The sequence below is a fragment of the Hippopotamus amphibius genome, chromosome 6 (genome assembly GCF_030028045.1).
Source record: "Hippopotamus amphibius kiboko isolate mHipAmp2 chromosome 6, mHipAmp2.hap2, whole genome shotgun sequence".
In the NCBI taxonomy this organism is placed as follows: domain Eukaryota; kingdom Metazoa; phylum Chordata; class Mammalia; order Artiodactyla; family Hippopotamidae; genus Hippopotamus; species Hippopotamus amphibius.
This window is the reverse complement of record NC_080191.1, coordinates 129,623,587-129,644,690: the sequence shown is the minus strand read 5'-3', so window position 1 is coordinate 129,644,690 and position 21,104 is coordinate 129,623,587. Positions and strand designations below refer to the sequence as shown.

At 38.2% G+C, this 21,104-nt stretch overlaps 2 protein-coding genes and 1 pseudogene across 3 annotated transcripts in view; 2 read left to right on the top strand and 1 right to left on the bottom strand.

Annotated features, from left to right (window-relative positions):
* The window catches only part of EIF2A (eukaryotic translation initiation factor 2A), a 40,901-nt gene extending 27,708 nt beyond the window's left edge, over positions 1 to 13,193 (bottom strand). The window contains exons 1-2 of one of the 2 annotated variants that reach the window (XR_009054232.1): positions 13,088 to 13,193; positions 4,415 to 4,484 (exon numbers count right to left, since the gene is read on the bottom strand). Coding sequence is in view for 1 of the 2 variants with exons in the window: in XM_057738166.1 (XP_057594149.1) it covers positions 4,415 to 4,484; positions 13,088 to 13,139 (122 nt within the window). In the remaining variant the exon portion in view is untranslated. The remainder of the gene's footprint in view (positions 1 to 4,414; positions 4,485 to 13,087) is intronic. The other variant, XM_057738166.1, reaches the window with a different exon arrangement.
* Positions 2,428 to 2,922, top strand: LOC130855138 (cofilin-2-like; annotated as a pseudogene).
* Positions 13,194 to 13,410: 217 nt separating the features above from the next.
* Positions 13,411 to 17,997, top strand: SERP1 (stress associated endoplasmic reticulum protein 1). Its single transcript, XM_057738167.1, has 3 exons — positions 13,411 to 13,906; positions 14,203 to 14,278; positions 15,434 to 17,997. The coding sequence occupies exons 1-3, from the start codon at positions 13,823 to 13,825 to the stop codon at positions 15,472 to 15,474; spliced, it is 201 nt and encodes a 66-aa protein (XP_057594150.1). The 5' UTR covers positions 13,411 to 13,822; the 3' UTR covers positions 15,475 to 17,997.
* Positions 17,998 to 21,104: the final 3,107 nt, after the last annotated feature.

The window sequence follows — 21,104 nt, the reverse complement described above, 5'->3', positions numbered from 1 at the left end:
CTCAGCTATTTAATGAAGAGACCTGGCCACCTCATCTCCTAACACCACTGGTTGTCTCCCTCTCCAGGAATGAGGGCCACATTTCAGCACGGCTTCCATTATGCCTACTGCAGTAGCAGGAAGAGAAGCACTGGCACTCAGATTCAACCCAAACAGATTAAAAGAAGACTCTGACTGCAGGCCAGTTTCATACCCACTGTCTTCACAATAGATTGTTTTGAGGCACAGTGGTTCTATATAACCTCTCTGGAGAGATTCTGCATGACCAAGCAACTTGGATGGATTTTGTGAATCTGTGGTCAGTTCACTGCACCTCACTCTATATTTGCTTTCACTTCTTCCTTGTCTCATTTCCCTTTCCTCCTCAATTCTGCTGCCTCGGGATTGCACACCCCAATGAAGTGCAGCACAAAAGCTTTAAAACAGACTCTTATTTTCTAAAGTGGTGCTTTTCAAATATTAATGTACATACAAATCACTGAGGAGCTGGTTAAAATACAGATTTTGATTGAGTAAGCTGAGTAGGGCCTGAGATGTTTTGATGTTTGATTTCTATACTGGCTCAAGGTGATGCCAAATATGGCTGATCTTGGACCCTTATTTCCCGTAACAAGGTTCTAGAGAACTGGGTCTAATAAAAAAATGGTCACCAGAGTTAGATGATGTCAGCCTGATTATAAAGTTCCCTATCAACAGTTCATCTAACAGTTTCAGCATCTTTTAATGATCCTTTGCCTAGATCAGTCATTCTCAAAGTGTGGTCCCTAGACTTGCAGCGTTAGCATTACCTGGGAACTTGTTAAAAATTTTAAATCTTAGGGCCCTGACCCAGATCTAATGAATCAGAAAAGCTGCAGAGGAAACAGTATCCTGTGTTTTAACAAGCTCTTCAGATGATTCTGATGCACGCAAAAGTTTGAGAACCACTGATACATGACTTCTTTAGGATAATGAAATGGTGATAATCTAATCCCATCATTCCTTCTGCATTTATTGCTGTTCTATAAAGAAGTTTTCCTAATCAACAATTTGGTTACTCTGAAAAATAGTTTGTATAGGAAAGGCAACACAAATGCTTGGTTTTTTTCTTTCTTTATCAATTTTCAAAGTAGTGAACAAGGAACCCATCAATTTCTAATACTGACCAATAAGATCTGGAGGGAGGAGGATTTTTTAGGGAGTATTCATATACTTGACATGTTTTAATTCTTACAGTTATTATTCTTCTAGTGCTCAAACTGTCCCACCTAAGGTTGGTATGAACCCCTTCAGGTTGCTCCTGTGACCGTTTAGCAAAACCCCATTAGCCTTTTATAACTTCCTCACTTTCTGGCACAAGATATATCTGGCTCAATTCATAAATTTTTTTGTCCTAGCCCTGGAGTCAGCTACTCCTACAAGGAACTGGTTCCTTTTAGTGAAGAATGGCATTTAGAGATCAAGGGTATTTACTGCTACAGGTTATTACTGGCTCTAGACCTTTCCAGTGGACAGAACTTTGGAAATACAAATGTTTTCATGGAAAGAAATCATGCATTCATATTGATATATGCAAGTCTATCTTCCCCCTTCCCTCTTATGCTGAAACTCTTGGTTCCTAATAACACTAATTATTTACTTGTTTTACCCTACAATAGATGTAAAAGGACAATATCAATTTTCTGTTAATAATAAAACTATCGAATGCATTTAAGAATTTTGCATGTCATCATATGGTTATGTCACCAACTTAATATAAAGCTAGGTTTACTTGTTCCTGTTTTGTTTAAATTTTTTTTTTTTATTTAAAACAATTACATGGTCCAAAGTCAAAACTATATGTACCAAAGTTCATTTACAGACGTGTCCCTTGGATCTTGTAATTCTTTCTTCTCCTATAGATAATCACTTTTATCAGTTTTTGGTTTACCCTTTCATTATTTCTTTTTGGGAAAAATATATCTCTATTTATCTAGCTATATATTTATATGTATTTTTTTTGTATATTTCTTCATTTCTTATATCTTTCTCATTCTATAATTTAATGAAGATTATAGGCAGTGGTTTGGCTATCATATTTGCAAGTTTTTCCTCAGTCCCTAAGATAAAATTCTTCTAAGCTAGAGGCATGAACTGAACTACACTGTTGTCTATACCTTTTCTTTTAAACATACTTAAGCTATTAATTTCAAATCTAATGATCATTTTTCTTGATAGAGAATACGCATTCTTTCATTCTTTCCACCTTCTGTTAACATTACATAATATGTCCCAAGAAACTAGCTTATCTATTCTTTTCCTTTTTTGTTCAGAATATAACAACAAAAATAATTCAGAATGTACTGTAGACTCCCAGTGTGCCCCACACCACCGCCCACCTGGCTCTCCTTCTCGCAGTGTGACACCGCCGGAGCCCGAGCCACCGCCACAGCCTCAACCACGGGCACTATGGCTTCTGGAGTTACAGTGAATGATGAAGTCATCAAAGTTTTTAATGATATGAGAGTAAGGAAATCTTCTACACAAGAGGAGATCAAAAAAAGAAATAAAGCAGTTCTCTTCTGTTTAAGCGATGAGAAAAGACAAATAGTAGAGGAAGCAAAGCAGGTGTTGGTGGGTGACATTGGTGATACTGTAGAGGACCCCTACACATCTTTTGTGAAGTTGCAACCTCTGAATGATTGCTGATATGCTTTGTATGATGCCACATACGAAACAAAAGGGCCTAACAAAGACCTAGTATTTATATTCTGGGCTGTTGAAAGTGCACCTTTAAAAAGCAAGACGATTTATGCCAGCTCTAAAGATGCCATTAAAAAGAAATTTACAGGTATTAAACATTAGTGGCAAGTAAATGGCTTGGATGATATAAAGGACCGTTCAACACTTGGAGAGAAATTGGGAGGCAACGTAGTAGTTTCACTTGAAGGAAAACCCTTATAAAATAACAGTCAAGTGCCACCTGGATTTTAAGGAGCTTCCATTTCTCCAGCTCAGTCAATTGGAATAGTATTCGGTGTTTTTTTTTCTTTCTTCCTCTTCCCACTGGGTCCTTCCAACACAATGAATGAAATACCATTCACGTAAGCAGCCTATCAGTGATTGCCATTAGACTGCTTAATGCCGAGACCAGCTCGGCGACTCGAGGCGAGTGACGGGTGCCGCAAGCTTGAAGAAGACACAGACACAGACTGAGGAGAAAAGTGGGACCGGGGTGCTCAAGACCTCTCGGATCAAGAGCCCCGCTGACTCATCCCAGGCTGCTTTTATTGAGCTCGTGGGCTTACATTCTCAGGTTACACTCATAAACAAAGGCCTCACATGACTGAGGCAATTATCTTTGTTTACTTCCTGGGTCTGAGTTGAGCAGGTGTGGATTTGAGCTGGGGGTGGAGAGCAAAACAGCCCTGGGGGCAGGAGACCTCTCTCAGATATTAGGGGTCTGTGCCCCACCCGTGTTGGCCCCTCTGCGACTGTGCCTGTCTTAGGTTGTTCCTCCTCTGAGGAATCTTACCCGTCTTTGGCTAACCAGCCATCCCTCAGGACCAAACAGGGTGATATTAGTCTCCACGCCCCGCACCCTCAGCTCCTCCACTGCTCAAGCAGGACATTCTGAATCCCATCGCTGGGCCCACATACTTCAACATTTTCAATGTTTCAAAAAGGTTCCAGAATGTCTTCCCACAGCTTAATACTGTTACTTTTATGTAGAACCCAAGGAATGCCTTCCCGCCATATTTTAGGCAAAACAACTGGTTATATGCCTCCCTTGCAGCAAGCACTACAATAAATTTGATTGTCAATGTGAATAGCTTAGAACACTACAAAGGGTTAAGCTAACTGAATGCCTTGAAAGTATTATCCACTGGTGAGATGGTAAACTTTATTCAGTATTATTTATAGCTGCACTTGATTGCAGTTCTATGAGGCTTGAGCATTCATACACCTCACCTGCCTTGGCAAGCCTGTTTTTTGTGACATGGCAGCATGGATATAACACTATGCATTGAAAGCACTTTTTTTGTAATGAGTTTAATTCCCCACCCCAAAAGGAATGCCAATTAAGTTGTGTTAACTATGTCATCAACTTATCCTAGCACCTCAGTGTTCATTCCTGTTAACCTGCGTATCTTCTTCAAAGAAATAGCTGTCATTAATGCCTTTTTGTTTTCCACTGAGTGTGCACTACTGAATAAATATAGGAGTTCTATGTTTACCGTGTAAGTCTTGCAACACTAAAGATATTTTGAATATCAGTCATGATGGCAATTTCTGTATAAAAGAGCCTTAAATGGAACATTGTTTTTAAGATCAAACCCCCCACCCTCACAAAAATGGCCACGTTGCAATAAAAATGATGGCATATTTAAAAAAAAAAAAAAACAGAATGTATTGTATAATTCTCTGTAACATTACTTGACAAAATAAACCATACCTTGGAAACACTGTGCTTTCTGTAAAGTGTGGTGGTCCATTCACCATGTATAGTCCTTCTGATCCTCGGACTCAAGAAAGAAAAGGAAAAGAACCACCATTACTTTGTTAATAAATACTGAGTTATCACAAATGTTTAAAAAAAAACAAAAAGCTTTCAGTCAAAATATTAATGAAATCATTAAACATTTCATAGAACTACTGAACATCAGCCTTAAAAGGGCACATTTTTCTTCTTCTTTTGCATAAAATCATGTAACTGCTGAGAAAGAAACAGGTTATGCAATGGACTGAATATTTGTGTCTCCACAAAGATCCTCATGTTGAAACCTTACTCCCAGTGTGACTATTTAGAGGTGGAGCCTTTTGGGGAGTTATTAGATCACAAAGGTGGAGTCCTCATGAATGGTATTAGTGCCCTTAGAAGAAAAACACAGACAATATGTGAGGATACAATAAGTTGGCAGTCAACAAACAAGAAAAGGGTCCTCACCAGAACCTGACCATGCTAGCACCCTGGTCTCAGACTTCCAATCTCTAGAACTGTAGGAAATAAATTTCTGTTGTTTATAAGCTACCCAGTATGTGGTACTTTGTTATAGCAGCCTAAACTGAATAAGACAGGTAATATCCCTCTTATTTCTTTCCCTATAGAGCATACTCATTTAGTCTCTAAGGAGATTACTTCAATAAATCCACTTTTATCTATCTTACAAGAAATCTATGCGTGTGCATTGAGATATAACATTCATACTTATATTCCATCATTCAAATGGAAAAAAAGTGATCTTAGTATTATGTTTTCACATTATTTTCTAATCTCATTTTCAAAATGTATGGATGTTGGAAACAGAATTAGAAGCTGAGTCTAAGTTAAATCTTCTTTGTATCAGCTTACTCTCTTAAGTAACTTTTATAAATAAAAACTGTAACTGTAACTGTCACCAGTGAAAGGTAGTTGTACTGTAGTAGAAAGGACATGAACTCAAAAGGAGACCTCAGTTTCTATCTAGGTGTGGAACCTTAGACACATCACCATCTCTGAATCTGAGCTCCAGCAAAATGAAAACTTTAGAACACTGTGTGCTTTATGTAAAATAACAACATGAAAATATAGTATAAATTCATTAAAAGTTGTTAAAAATATATTATTAACACAGTTACAATTTCTCAAACTAAGAGAACAAGTAGAATGAGATACATTCATTTACTAAGCCCCCAATGATAGTAATATCCTAAAAAATTAAGTGGGAACAAAATTCAAGGTTAAATAAGCAAAAACATCTACAGAACTAGATTATACTTTTTTTAAAATGGCTGAATTAGAAGTTTCTAAAGCTGAACCAAATAAAATGATTCATTTATTCAGCAAATGCTTATTGGGGAAAAAAAAAAACCCAAAAAACAAACAAAGAAAACTATCATCACGACCTCATGTTGAATACTGCAGATACAATAGGGAGGAAAATCAGCCTTGTCCCTGACCTCACTAATCAAATAATTAGTCAAACATATGGAAATCTATAACTGCATTTAGTGCTACAAAGGAAAGATATAAGAGGTTACTAGAGTGAACAATATGGAGTTTCAATCTAAAAATGGAAGGTTAGGGAAAGCATCCTAAGTGATTTGTGTGCTGAGACCTGAAAGATGAATAGCAGTTAACAAGCAAGGAGAACAGCAACAAGTGCAGAAACTCCATGGCAAGAGATGACAGTGTCACAGGAATGGAAAGAAGGCCTGTGCGGCTGGAAGGTGATGGCTGTGGAGAAGAAAACAGGGCTCAGACCAAGCAGGATCCTGTGGCTTAAGTTAGGCGACAGTGGACTGTAGCCTCAGAATGCTGGGAAACTTCAAAAAAGTTTTAGGCAGATTTTTAAAACCAGATTTGCAATTTGAAAAGCTCAACTTGGTACAGTGTGGAGAGTGAACCAGAAGGCAGTAACAGTGGACGTGAAGGAACTACCCGAGATGGTCCACAGGAGTTCCACAGGAGAGATAACAGTCTTGGGGAATTCCTTGGTGGTCCAGTGGTTAGGACTCCTCGCTTCCACTGCCAAGGGCCCAGGTTCAATCTTTGGTCAGGGAACTAAGATCCTGCAATGCGTGCAGCACGGCCACACAAAACAAAACAAAACTTGGACTAGGGTAGGGCAGTGGAAATGGAAAATGGAGAATTAGTGTTCAATATTCAAGAGAGAAATCTGACAGGACTTGGTGATGAGTTACTATTTTATCAGCTAGAATTCTTGCTAGCAGCAACAGTGTAAGAGCTGAAGAAAAAAGTTTTACTGAAGGCATCAGGGATCTTATAAAATGAGCCCATCACTGTGCTCAAGATGATGATTTCAAAAGGAGCTCAGGCTACTGTTACACCTTGAATGAAGCACTGACAATATCTATTTTAAAAATCTCTAATACATTTAGTAAAGATTTTGTGCCAGAAAATGTTTTCCTAGAAGACTTGAAAACTATGAAGTTTAATTCTCTAGCATCTGAAATTCTCAACTGCTTCTTGGCCTTCTGGCTAAAATCAAGTATTGCATCCAAATTCTCTTACCACACAGGCAAAGCTGTGCTCTTGTCACCAAATCAATCATCTGCTGCAATATAATGTATGAAACATGAGGATTTAGAAGAAAACAGGCCATTCTTTTCTTAATACTATAGCTAAGGTTTTAATAAATATTTATTTGAGGGATTAATAAAAAATGAATTTCCCAAACTCGGGAGTTTATAGTTACCAGATTACATGTTATCACTAGGTTACATAAAATTCTGTCAGCCCAATGAGGTCCCTCCCACAAGCTGCAGTGACAATTTAACTCACTAAATAACTCTCTTGCAGGATTCTCAAACTCACCTAGGAAAACAAAATGGTACATTGTCAGTGTAGACCCCATGAAGCCACAATACTTTTAAAACATGCCATCTGATGATGCAGTCAAACCATGTTCTATTGCCTTAACTGGGGGTCCCAAAAACATATGCCTGAAGTGACTGGCAAAAAAGAAAAAAAACTTTCCCCAGCTCATGTCAGCTTCCTGTGTTCTCATTACACTTGTACCTAGTCCTCTGTATTTGTTAACTTTGCTGTTATTACTGACCACAATGTTTACTTGGTGAAAATTCAAAGTTTCTGCACGTTATACTAAAGTGCCAGCTGTACCTCAGAGCCCATGAAAGTAGTCTTCTGGCCACAGCACTGGGAGCTTTCAGGGTATTCAGGGAAACCAGTACAAGCACAGGTTTTCCTTTTCCAAAATTTCTATTTCATACTAACATCCCAAACTAAAATATGTAGAAGATCCCAAAAGAATTGCTAAGACTGAATGTTTATGTACCCCCACCCCAAATTCACATGTTGACATTTGGAGTGGCTTTGGGGAGGCAATTAGGTCATGAAGGCAGAGCCCTTATGAAAGGGATTAATGCCCTCATGAAAGAGGCCCCAAAGAGGTCCCTTGTCTCTTCTACCATGTGAGGACACAGTGCAGAATGGCTGTCTATGAGCCAGGAAGCAGGTGATCACCAGACACTGAATCTGCCAGTGTCTTGATCTTAGATTTGCCAGCCTCAGGAACCATGAGAAATAAATTTCTGTTGTTCACCACCTAGTCTATGATATATTTGTTACAGGAGCCATAATGGACTAAGACAGGAGTGGGGGGAGCAAAACTTAATCCACATTTTTTAATGCAGATTATTAACCCAAAATCTCAGAGGTCAACACCAACAGAAAAGTCAGTGTGAAAAGTACCATGTCCTTTTGCTCAAGTAGCTTTCAGTTTCATGTGGTTTTCAATTACTGGTTTTAGTATGTTTCTTGAGAAGCAAAATCTTGAGTTAAATTAATCAACTGCTTTTCAACATGCATATGCTCACATTCTAAATAAAGAACATTTTAAAAACAAAAATTCAAAGGTTACATAGTCTATGATTCCATTTATATAACACTCTTGAAATGACAAAATCATTGTGATAGAGGATAGATCAGCAGTTGCCAACAGTCAGAGTTGGAAGGAGGGTCCAACTATAAATGCGTAATGTCTTTGTGGTGATACAGCGATTCTATATTCTGATAGTGGTGGTTACATGAGTCTACACATGATGAAATACAGACATGCATGAACTAGTAAAATCCAAATAAGGACAGTAGTTTAGTAAATAGTACTGTACCTGTGTCAGTTTCCTGGTTTGGATAATATACTATAGTTATATAAGATATCATAGCAGAAAGCTAGGTGAAGGATACATGGGAACTCTCTTTACTCTCTTTGGAACTTCTTAAAAGTCTTAATTTATATCAAAATAAAAAGGCTTTTTAAAAGCCCACCATTTTTTGGTAATACTTTGTTCATAATATGGCAAGAAATAAAACCAATTGTAAGTTTGTCAACATTTCTCAAGAATGGATTTGCTTGGGAATAGTGGACAAAACTGTTGAATTAAAATTAAAAATAGAATAGACCAAGATTTTTGTACTATGATAAAAACATACTCTCACAACTTTTATAATTTAATACCACAAAATTTAAAAAAAAGGTGGACATTTCAGGAAACATGAATCTCAATATGGGTGATATTGAGGGAAAGGATTTGCTTTTGTTTTCTTTTTTGTTTGTCAGCATTCCTGTTAGTGATTGTTTTTAATGTTTAATTAATAGTAGATGTAAATTGTATTGAATAAGTGCATTGTATCTGGGAACCAGTGACTTAAATCTTAAAAGTGTGTCTAAAATGAAAGCATTATATTACAGCTATGCCTCCCATTGAATCACAAACTCAAAGTGAATTTTTCTTAATGTGAGTATAAACAGCTCAAGGTCTCCAAATAAAGGATTTAATGTCTCAAAAAAAAAATACTCTAAGAGACAAAAATACATATCAAAGCTACTTTATACATTGATGATACTGTTGGTTCCCATTAAATCAGACAACCTTCTTTGCACATGATGCTGTACGATAGATATGTCTATTACAGGTGAACTAATTATCAATTAAATTTATCATAAAAATCATATTGAGTCATTAAGTTTTGTTCATACATGTAAACCACTATTTAAAACAAATATTTTCTTTCACACTTCCCTACACAGAAGCATAACTATGAGAAAGTGCTATAAGACATTTTGGAACCACTAAGATACTACACTGGATTAATCAGTTTGAGCAACTTCTTATATAAATTTGAATACATGGATATACAAAGTTCATCAGAAGAAACACAAAATCAGGTTTATAACAGAACATAAACTGCATTATGTTAATAAAAACAAAAAAAATATGGACTCAAAACAAACTCTTCAATAACTGAAACAATTTTTTTCTACATGTGAATTTCTAATGAGGAATTCATTTTAATTAGAAGTTACTAAATGTAAAACAGTGAGTAAAATGTGGGGATAGCTTAACATAGTGTATTGACACTTGACATGATTCCTTATTTTTACTGATTTTCCCCTTTAATCAAAAAGGATCATGAATATGTTCTATTAGAAAGAAAAATCTAGAATGCAAACAGTTCTTTTCATTAAAACAAATAAATGCTAGAGTTTCACACAGAAGAACTGTTTAAAAACAATAATTACATTAAATACTGTACCTACATAATACCTTTTAAAAACTTACTAGCCTTTCTAGATACTCACATACCATTTATTGCTCTAGGCCTGAGTTAACATGAGAAACTACTGGGCTTCAGTAAACGAGAGTCCTATGCCAGGGATATAGTGATCATTATAATATGACACTTTTTTCCCCAATCCTTTCATCCACTGAAGTATATATCAATTTAAGGAAATGACTCAATTTTGATTATTTCAATGGCCTCAACTAGGCAAGCTGATAGGACAATATGGGCTTCAGGTAAGGACTATTGTTGTTTTACATGCCTAGCATCCAGGCCCCCCTTTACAGGAGACTTTAGTTTTCCTTTGGGAAATATCCAGGAGTGAGAATGTAATTCAGTCCTGGCGATCTGATTAAAACCTGAGTGACTCAAACATGAGCATGAGCCGAGCCAAGCCAAAGACAGCCAGCCCTGAGGCGGACACAGGTGTGCACTTTCCTCAGGGGCTGCGGAGCTGGCTCAATGTAAACCTGGCGCTCCCAATCAGAACATCAGCCTGAGAAGAAGTTTAATTAGAAAGAAAGCAAGAGCCTAGAGATGAAGAAAAATAGATTTTTGGAGTCATGTGACCACCTGGATGTAAGAGTAGAAGCTTTAAGGTTACATGAGTTTTTTTAAAAAATTCCCTTTCACCTGCTTTAGCTTTTTGTCATTTCCAACAAAAACTCATAACTAATAAAATTTACTGGATAATCTTTAAATTATTCACAACTCCAAAGTCCCATGAGTCTATGTTTAAGAAAAGATTTTGGAGGGGGGGGCTTTCTAGGTGGCACAGTAGTTAAGAATCTGCCTGCCAATGCAGGGGACACGGGTTTGATCCCTGCTCCAGGAAGATCTCACATGCCGGGGAGCAACTAAGCCCATGAGCCACAACTATTGAGCCCATGTGCCGCAACTACTGAAGCCCACGCACCTAGAGAAGCCACAGCAACGAGGAGCCCCTGCTCACCACAACTAAAGACAGCCCGCGCGCAGCAACAAAGACCCAATACAGCCAATAAATAAATAAATAATTTATAAAAATTAAAAAAAAAAAGACTTTGGGAGTAAAAGAATCTATTGTTGATGGAAATACCTATACTAAGAATGTTTAAAAGATTAATCAGTGTGTTCTAGTGAAAGAAAAATGGACCATGGAGTTGAATGACTGGATATAATCCTGACTCTGCCAATCCGCAATGTGAATCTGACCACTTAAGTTCTCTGAGCTGCTATAAATTTGAGACTATAAGGAGCAGATGGACTACATATAATCCTTAAACTCTTACAAAGTCCTTGATTTTAAGCACTGCAAGAAAATTGTTCCTCTTGGTTAATCTGACTACAAATAAAGTGGTTATCATTCATTAACTTATTCTTCCATTAAACGGTTAGTGTCTACTGTTTGCCAGGCGTTGTACTTGGTATTAAGAAGACATGGATGAATAAGGCTCTGCCCCTGCCATTAAGGAGTTCAGTCTAGCAGGGCAGAAAAGCATCTGAACAACTAGATAATTATCCTATGTGATAAGTGAAAAAAAAAGATTCAAGTGTATATGAGGTACAAAAATAGGCTGGGGAAAGGCTATCTGGAAAGAATAAGGAAAGACCTCACAAAGTAATGCTGTCTAAAATGAAATTTAAAAGACAAAAAGAAGTCAGCCAAATCAAGAGGAAGAGGATAGTGACAGACTGAGGAAAAAGGTTGTTCAAGGGCTTTATAAGCAGTTCAATATTGATGGAGAACAAAACAGGATGGGCTGGCAAGAAGTAAAATCAATAATGAGAGCTATTCAAGGATTTTAAAGGGTTCCATGTGCTATGCTCAACAGGATGGAATTTACTCTGCAAGCAGTCACTGTAAGGATTTTAAAAGGGAAAAAAATGATCAAATTTTAAAATGTACCAATTTTTTTGAAGTTCAAAAAAAGCATTTAGTATTCCAAAATTATAAGTAACATGCAAGCTACCTTCATGAAGCTGGAGAAATAAATTCATTTAGTTACGTAATTATGCTTTTTAAGCAGTATCTGCCTGGTACATTATCTAACAAATTAGTCAGCATTTGATAAATGTTTGATGAATGAACTGTGGTAGCCAGACTGAATATGAATGGGCAGAGTGCTTAATAACAAAGATCTCAAAACACAGAACGGCAAAAAATGCAAAAGCTTTTTAAGATTTCTTTCAAGGTACTTTTTAAGGTCCTTTTCCTCAAAAGCAGACAACCTTTCTCTCAATGGCTCCTTTTTCCTTCCATATGTTATTAAGTTATTGGTAACTTAAAGCCTTCTTTTCCCTTCTAATTCCCCTCTCCTTACTTGATGCTCATATATGAGACTCCAGCCATTACTCTAATCCAGAGTCATAGCCGACATTGCCTAAGACTAAGTTTATTATCTTCTTCAACATTATAAACTCTGCCTCAGCTTCAAAACCTCAGGAATCCTGTAATGTTCTAACGTTGCTACTTTTTTCTTATAATGCTCATTACATGCTACCACTCCAGACCACACTCTCATCCACTTAAAACCGACACTACACAGCTCCACTCGCTCTACTCAGTCCCACAAATTTCATTAAAGCAAGAAGTACAGGATTTGGTATCACTTAAATTCAGTGATTTAATTTAACGTGCGTGGTTATTCTAGTAGACCGAGTCATATGTTCACGTTTTTTCCGTATTACAGATCTAAATGACTTCACACTGTCAACAGGGCCTGTCACCAGGTGTTAGCGTAACACGAATACTGCAAACCCAGGATAACAAATACCACTGGCATTCTTCGTTCTTATGCCCTGTGCACGATTCCTGTGAAATTTGCAGTGTCAGGGAAGAATGATGGATGGGCAAAAGGGAGGGCGAATGCTGGAGCCCCGAGGCTAGAGCCTAACTTCCGACTGCCACGCTACACCAAGAAACCCAAAAGGCTCTATGGCTCTTCCGCAATCCACAAGAAAAGGCGGAGTAGGCTCCAAGGCTTCTCGGGTGGTGCCCAAGGTTAAAGACACAAAAAATATTGCTCTAAAGAAATAGTTCCTCGCTCGTTCAGAGCTCACCTGTCAGGAGCGGCGTGGACGGCGCCATCTTGTCCCGGAAAGAGAAACTCATAAGCTTGGGTCAGAGGTCACGAGGGCCGAACCCGGCCCCAACACGTCTCCTCCGGCATGGAGACGGCGAACAGGTGTTTCCGGGGCCACCGGCCTCGGGGCAAATTCACTTCCGGTCGGAGAGAGAGACGCGCAAAAGGGGCCCGAACGCGCACGCGCATACTCTGGGGCAACACACTACGGCGCGTGGCGGGGCGGGGCTAGGGCCGGTGCACCGGCCTTCGCCGTCCCTTCCCTCTTCCTCAGCAGGCGGAGCCTGCACTTCCGCGGGGCGGGGCCCGCCCAGTGCTGACGTTGGCATCCGAACCCGAAGTAGTTCGAGGCGGAGGGCTGCACCGTCCCGTTGTTGCGTTGTGTTTCCTTCCTTTCACACTCTGCACTCCCGGCGGCGGCCAGAGCGGCGGCGCGAGAATATCCCGGCGGCCTGCACTCCTCCTCCCGCGCGCCCGCCTCGCTCGGCCGAACGGTCCGGCGTCGTCAGTCAGTCGGCGGCCCGCGCCCCGCCAGGGCTCAGCCCCCGCGCCCGCCGCGCCCAGGCCCAGCGGCCGGAGCTAGCGCCCCGCCTGAGAGCCTCCTCGCTCCGGCGGCGCGGGCACCGGGAGCGGAGCGTCGGTCGCAGCGGCCGGAGGAGAAGCGAGCGAGCGAGGCCGAGGGGTGGCCGGAACAGGTGGTGGTGTCGCGAAGATGGTCGCCAAGCAGCGGATCCGTATGGCCAACGAGAAGCACAGCAAGAACATCACGCAGCGTGGCAACGTCGCCAAGACCTCGGTAAGGGAAGAGCGGGCGCCTCTGTAGGTTCCGCAGCCGGTTGTGAGGCCCGGGCTCCAGGGCCGCGTCGAGCTCTCTTCCCCAGACCCGGGCGACTCAGGGGCCCGAGCCCGCGAGCTGGACTCTTTTAAGTTGGGAGCTTGGGGAGGTGGGTGCCAGAGCTGGGCGGCTCTGGAACGCGGGGGAGACCTGTGGGGTGCGGGGACCCGGCGACCTGACCCGGGGCGCAGGCGGTGAGAGTTCGGGGTCAGGGTGGGTTTTTTTGGATTGGAAACCGTGAGTTTTCTTTTTTGCAGAGAAATGCTCCCGAAGAGAAGGCGTCCGTAGGACCCTGGTTATTGGCGCTCTTCATTTTTGTTGTTTGTGGTTCTGGTAAGTGTTTTGGGGGCGACCATCGGGTAGAGTGTTGGATGACGTGGTGACCCATCAGTGGTGGATCGTACCCGCGTAGTTCTCAACCCACCTGCTGGGAGCTCCGCATAATTCTCTTTCATCGGAACCAAATTACTTGTCCCACATATGCACGGAGGGTGGTGCTCTAGAAACTTCTCCCCACTTAATTCGATTCCACAGGAGAGCAGAAAAGGAGGTCAGGTCCTTAGTAATGATTGAGTTGAAAAATATTAGACCAAAACCAAAAACACCTCCCCGAATGAGAATTTAGAATGTTTTGCAACCTTTGCGAAAGAGCTTATGAACATCACGTACCTACTACGGATGTTCAAACTTAATTTAACATGTTCCAAAATCTAATGTCTGTTTGTTAAAACTGGTTATATTTTATAAAGTAAAGCTAGTGCAAAGAGTTGATTCACTGTGGAGGAACTTGTACCTGATTGGCAATTTAATGTGTGAGACAGTTGCTTTTAGTTTAATAAAAGAAATGTTTAACATTTGGTAGGAAAAAATAGTTATCAAGGCAGACTGCTGTTAGAGTAGTAGACTCTTCTCTGTAAATGGATTACAGAATGTCTTTCCTCTCTTCAGCCTAATATACAAGCTGTTAATAGAGAAATACATTTCTGTTTTTCACGTTCTGACATTTTAAAGTTACTGAGGTTTCTCTTAAACATTTCACTTTGCCTGTCTCCTAAACATACCAGTTGGAAGCTTTCCTGATAAATGGCTAAGAGCCAAGCAATTTATGTAACCTAAAGATTATTGGATTTCAGCTTTGTGAGAATGAGGAAATGTGCATATGTTACAGGCCAAGTGTACCTAATATTTAAGGATAAACAAAGTAATTGTATGCTAGAAAAACCTGTTCATGTTGGTGCTTTAATTTCTTTCTAAAAATCATTGCTTATTTGGTAACTCTCTTAGACATTTAGGCATAAAATTCAGGGAAGCCGAGGCATAAAAAAAATTGTATTAAGATAGGCCTGTCTCCATATTACTATGAAGTTACATAGTATTTGCAAGTAATTGTAACGGTATTCTTGGATTCTCGAACTACCTTAATATTTGTAAGTTGCCAGGCCTGTTTTATTCAAAGCATGTTTTAATATTTGCTCTTTCTCTTTACAGCAATTTTCCAGATTATTCAAAGTATCAGGATGGGCATGTGAAGTGACTGACCTTAAGATGTTTCCATTCACCTGTGAATTTTAACTTGAACTCATTCCTGATGTTTGATACCCTGGTTAAAAACAATTCAGTAAAGCATCCTGCCTCAGAATGACTTTTCATATCATCCTTCATGTGTCATTCCAAGGTTTCTTCACAAGTCATTCCAAGTTTTCTAGTCCATACCACAGTGCCTTGCAAAAGCACCACATGAATAAAGCAATAAAATTTGATTGTTAAGCTACAGTAGTGGACCCCACTTATTCAGTCAGTAAAGAGTAAGTTTTTTTTTAATGTGGTTATTAGAATAGTATACAGTATAGATAATTAGATTAAATCTGTGTAGACAGGGTATAGATTTTGTTAGCCCTAATGTGTAAATGCAATTAGCTTAATTTAAAATTTGGAATCCTATGGTTTTTATATAGCTAGGCACTTTATTACTATTTCTTGAATTGAAAGCACACTCCCATAGAGGGTCATGTAACTGTCCTGTAATAAGGTGCTTATAAATGGAACAACTACACAGCCTGGTTTTCCCACAGTCTTTAGCACCTAAAAATTTTAAAAAGCTTCTAAATGCTTAATATAAAGGGAGATGCTTATAGTCACAACGTCTATTTTAACAATATTATTTCTATTACACTACCTTGGATTTTGCATGAGTGAATATACTAACCTAAAATACCATAAGAAAACAACTTGGTCGAGCATTTTGTAACTTAGTCACTTCAGTTTCACTAAAAGCAGCCATGGTGGAGTAAAGTCAGGGAAGGTTTTTTATATCAACATTGATTTCACCAGAATTACTTTAATATATCAAAGGCGTCTGTTATGCTGGACATTTTAGGGAAAAATGCTACTAAAAATGGATGCCTCATCAGGACATAATGTTGAGTCTGATGTGCCATAAGACATCTTAGCATGTTATTAGCACTTTTAATACCAAAAAGGCACATCAACTGAAAAGTTACACTTAGTTTGAAAATGCTTTTTCTTGATTTATGATTAAAGTTCTTTTAGGGTACTAGATACATCAGACTGAAGTGTTGTGAAATTAAATGGATTTACTGATAAGGATCAGTCTTTAGTCTTCCCTTTGTTGTATGATTTTATAGGTTATGATTGATCAGACTTTCTTTTTACTAATGGTAAGGGTGAGTGATAAGGCAGGTATTGGGTTTTCTGGTACTGTTGAAAATTCCAAGTATTGGCTATTTAAATGCTTAGCCATAATGATGAAAAAAGCCTGAGAGTTGTCTATGTGTTAATGAATTGGGAAGAAAGCTGCTTGTTTGTTTTGTTAATTGCCTCAGGATACCTCTTTAAAATACGCTGTTTTAAGAGGAGCAGAAGGGAAATCTACTACCTAGTCCACACACAGTGTGAACCTCAGAGCTTTTGATACCCCTAAGTGTGAGGAAGAGTGAGAGGGAGGAGTGGTTAAGGACGTTTAGGAACTTGACTACACTAGAATAGGAAAGGAATCCGCTGACCTTGGGCCAGCAGGTTTTTATCTGCATTGTTACCTGCCTTTCTCACCCAGGAATTCAACCCCTATACTTGTTTCTCTCTTTGAAACAAGTGTCTTGATTAACTAATTCTATTTAGTTGTAACTTTAAAAGTGGAAGTTATTGTTCTAAATTCATAGCAGGTGCCTTATTCTTTGCTTTGAGTCAAACTCTTCCATATCAGAATTTCCCCTGGTTTACTGTAGATAATTGGCTTTAAGACATTGAGGGTTTTGGGTTTTTGTGTGGGGGGCGTTTTTTTTTTTTTTGGTACAACGTCTATTTGACTGTTAAACTGCCATAGTGAGCAATCATTTTACATATGTAAAGTTGCATTCCCTTTGTATTTCATGTGTAATTACCAATTGGGTGTATTTTATATTAAGGATGGATTATGCATGTTTGGGTCAATGAAAGGGATGTCTTATTTCATTTACCCTTTAAAAATAAGGATCCCTGGATATTTGATGCCTTCTAAAAGAAAATGATTTTATAGAGTTCTTATCTGAGTAAACTTTTTATAGTTAATAGAAAATGATTTTAAGGAACGCCTGGTATGTTGTACTTGAGTTAAAGGAAATAGTACCCAGAGGCACAAATTTAAGTTTTTAACTGGGAATAGGTAGCAAGAAAAATATATGAAAGCACAATGAATTAAATACTTCCCCACCTGGGATTTACCGTCATCTCATTATTTGAGTCTGGTTCAAGGAAAAAGCACAGTTTTTTTTTTAATCTCCGTTTCCCAGATGAATTTTATGTGTCATCTAATGTTGAGTACAGTGTAAGAATGAATACTTTATGGGGATTGTCTACATTATCCAATTACTCTTTGTAATTTAGCTATAACTGTTTCAAGGAGTTTAGTGATTTCATTGTATCTATTGGGTTGTATATAATGTTGCTCAAAATAATTGAGTGGGCTTCCAAAATAAGTGAGGATTTTCATTGTAACAGGATGCATTGTAATAGGCTTTGATTTACATTAAAGAAATGTATGTACTCAACTGCAAGGCCATGGTTCTTCTCACTGAGGTTCCTGGAGTTTTGTTGGCACAAAGGACTACAATGTAGTGCTGGATTATGTTCTTGGGAGGTTCAGCAACAAAATTTTATTATGCTTTAGTGTCTGTAAAATTTAGGACATCATCAGGTTTTCCACTTAGAAATTGTTCTGAAGTTTGATTTACCTTCACCTACCTTTTTTTTTTCTTTCTCTTTTTTAACTTGTCATTTTAGATGCAAACCACAACTTTAAGAGGTAGGAGTTTGGTTCAGTAGCAAATTCTGCAACACTCCCTCAGAGAATCCTTTCCTTTCTAAACACAGTCCCACTCTAGCTGCTTTTGTACTGCTTTGTCTTCAAGTTGAGTTAGAACAACAATGACCAAATTTGGAAAGCATGCTAATGAGCAATAAAAGGCTAGAAATTAAGCTGAAGGGAAAAATTCAACTGTCTTGACTTAAATAATTCAAGGTAATAATTCATATATATCACAGAATCAAACAGAAATGACGTGGGAAATTTAGTACAACTGCCTCCATTTACAGATAAGTAACAAATTTATTTATTCAATGAATACGGAGTAACTTATGTGCCAGATATGAAGATAGAGCTGTGAATACAGTCCCAGTACTCAGGTATCTTTCAGTCCAGTAGTGAGGAAGAAGGGAATAAAATGAAAATAATTGTGATGAGTATTTCAAAGGAAAAGTAAATCTAGATAGATGGTGGCTCTGCCCTCACAAGACTAGCTGAAGTAGAGTAAAAGAGCCAAGGTTTCCTGACTCACTCAGCCATCTAGAAACCGTGGGAGTGACTGCAAAACATCCACACAGAACACTTCTGTTTTAATGAGCTCTTTGCTTCTGCTTTTAGAAAGCTAATTTTTTTTTCATGCTGCCAATTTAAAGATGAAAGAAAAAGAGTTTATCCTTTTATGGACACAACTTCTTTTGAAAATGAATTTGTGACAAATTTACTATTGGTGTTCCCTGTATGGCACAAAATTAAAGATCAAATCAGTAATGTTATTCACTGTAACATTCAAGAGTACATTTTTTAAAGTAGTTTCTCTAAAATTTTATTTTGTTTAAATTTTTTTATCTGTGATGTTGAAAAATATTTTTTATTCTATAGCCCAGTAGTCAAAAAAATACAGATATGTGCTCTCCACAGATACAAGGTTTAGTGAATAATGCATGTGTGACTTCTTTTCCAGTGTACAAAATTAAAACCATGATTTCAATATCATTAAATGGGTCAGTAAGAGGTTTTTCTTCTTTTCTCGCTGTTATGGAGAAAGTAAAACAGGAGAATGAGAATATTTGATTTTGGAGCTAAAAGAAACTTTTCAGATGATCTTGATTTACACTTGAGGAAATTATGGTCTAGAGACGTTATCTTTCCGATCATCAGTGAACCAGTACAGTAGCAGAGCAAGGATTAGAAAACTGGATTTGGAATGACCAAACTGGTTGTTTAGTATGTTAAGTGCCAAGGAATTATAATTCTTTAGGAATGTCTCCTTTTACCTTAGAAGATTATATATTATTCTCAGGAACTCCCTTGAGTGATAAAGGTAAAATCTTAAAGATTAACTAAACTTCGATGGCTTCCTACTGCTTTTGGGATTAATGAACTCTTTAGCTTTGATTTTTAGAACACTTCACAACATGGCCCAACCTGCCTTTTCAGCTTTGTCCCCCACGTCTTCCTTTCATAGACTTTCTCTGACCCAAAGAGTCTACTTTCATTTTTCAGATGTGTGTGTGTTGTGTGTTTTAATGCTTGCTTGCTTTATTTGTATAATTCACAGTAAGATTGTACTGTGAATTATACAAATAAATTGTGCCACAAATTTTTCAAATTAAGCATTCCAGACATGGTAACTAATTCTTTTCATTTATGTGAAAGAAGAACAAACACAGAATTGACCTTAAATACAGATATAAAATGGCTATTTGCCTACACACTCTGACTTGAGGGAGGTTATAAAAGCAAAAACAACAAAAAAGTATTCTTTAACTCTTGGCTTTTGGCTCAAATCTTGCCATTTTGAGTACTGTCTTTTCCCTGGAGTTTTGATAAGATCATATGCATGAAAAGCTTATTATATTATCCAGATTCAAGGTACATGAGCTCTATTGCATTACTTTTATTTTGACTAGGGATTGGATAGCATTAAAGTCATTTCTTTTACTCTAGAAGGAAGAATGAACTTCAAGAGAAAACTGACCCCCACATATAGGCAAACCTCAGAGAGAATGTAGGTTCAGGTTCAGACCACCACAATAAAGTGAAGATCTCAATAGAGCGAGTCACAGAAATTGTTTGATTTCCCAGTGCATATAAAAGTTATGTTTACACTATACTGTAGTTTAAGTGTGCAATAGCATTATGTCTTAAAAAATGAATATACATTAGTTAAAAAATACTTTATTGGAATTTCACTGGTGGTTCAGTGGTTAAGACTCTGTGCTTCCACTGCTGGGGGTGTGGGTTTGATCCCTGGTTGGGGAAGTTCTGCATGCTGTGTGGTGCGGCCAAGAAAAAAAAAGAAAAGAAAGAAAAAGAATGTTAATGGGTAGAAGAATAATTATTTTTTAAAAAATACTTTATTACTAAAAAATGCTAACCAGGGACTTCCCTGGTAGTCCAGTGGCTAAGACTCCATGCACGCAATGTAGGGGGCCAGGGTTTTATCCTTGGTCAGAGAACTTAATAAATCTTTTTTTTTTTTTTTTTTAATGCTAATCATCTAACAATGCAGGGTGGTCACAAACCCTCAATTTGTTTAAAAAAAAAAAAAAAAAAAGCATTATCTGCCTAGGCATATCTTACTTTGTCATGCTTCCCAGATACTGCATTTTTTTACAAATTAAAGGTTGCCTCAATGCTATGTCAACTATAAGCACCATTTTTCCAACAGCATTTGCTCACTTTACTAAGTATTTTTTCTAGTTTTATTAAGATAAAATCGACATACAGCACTGTGTAAGTTTAAGATGTAGAACATAATGACTTACATCATGAAATGATGACCACAGTAAGTTTGGTGAACGTCCGTCATCTCATATAAACACAAAATTAAAGAAATAGAAAACAAATGTTTCCCTT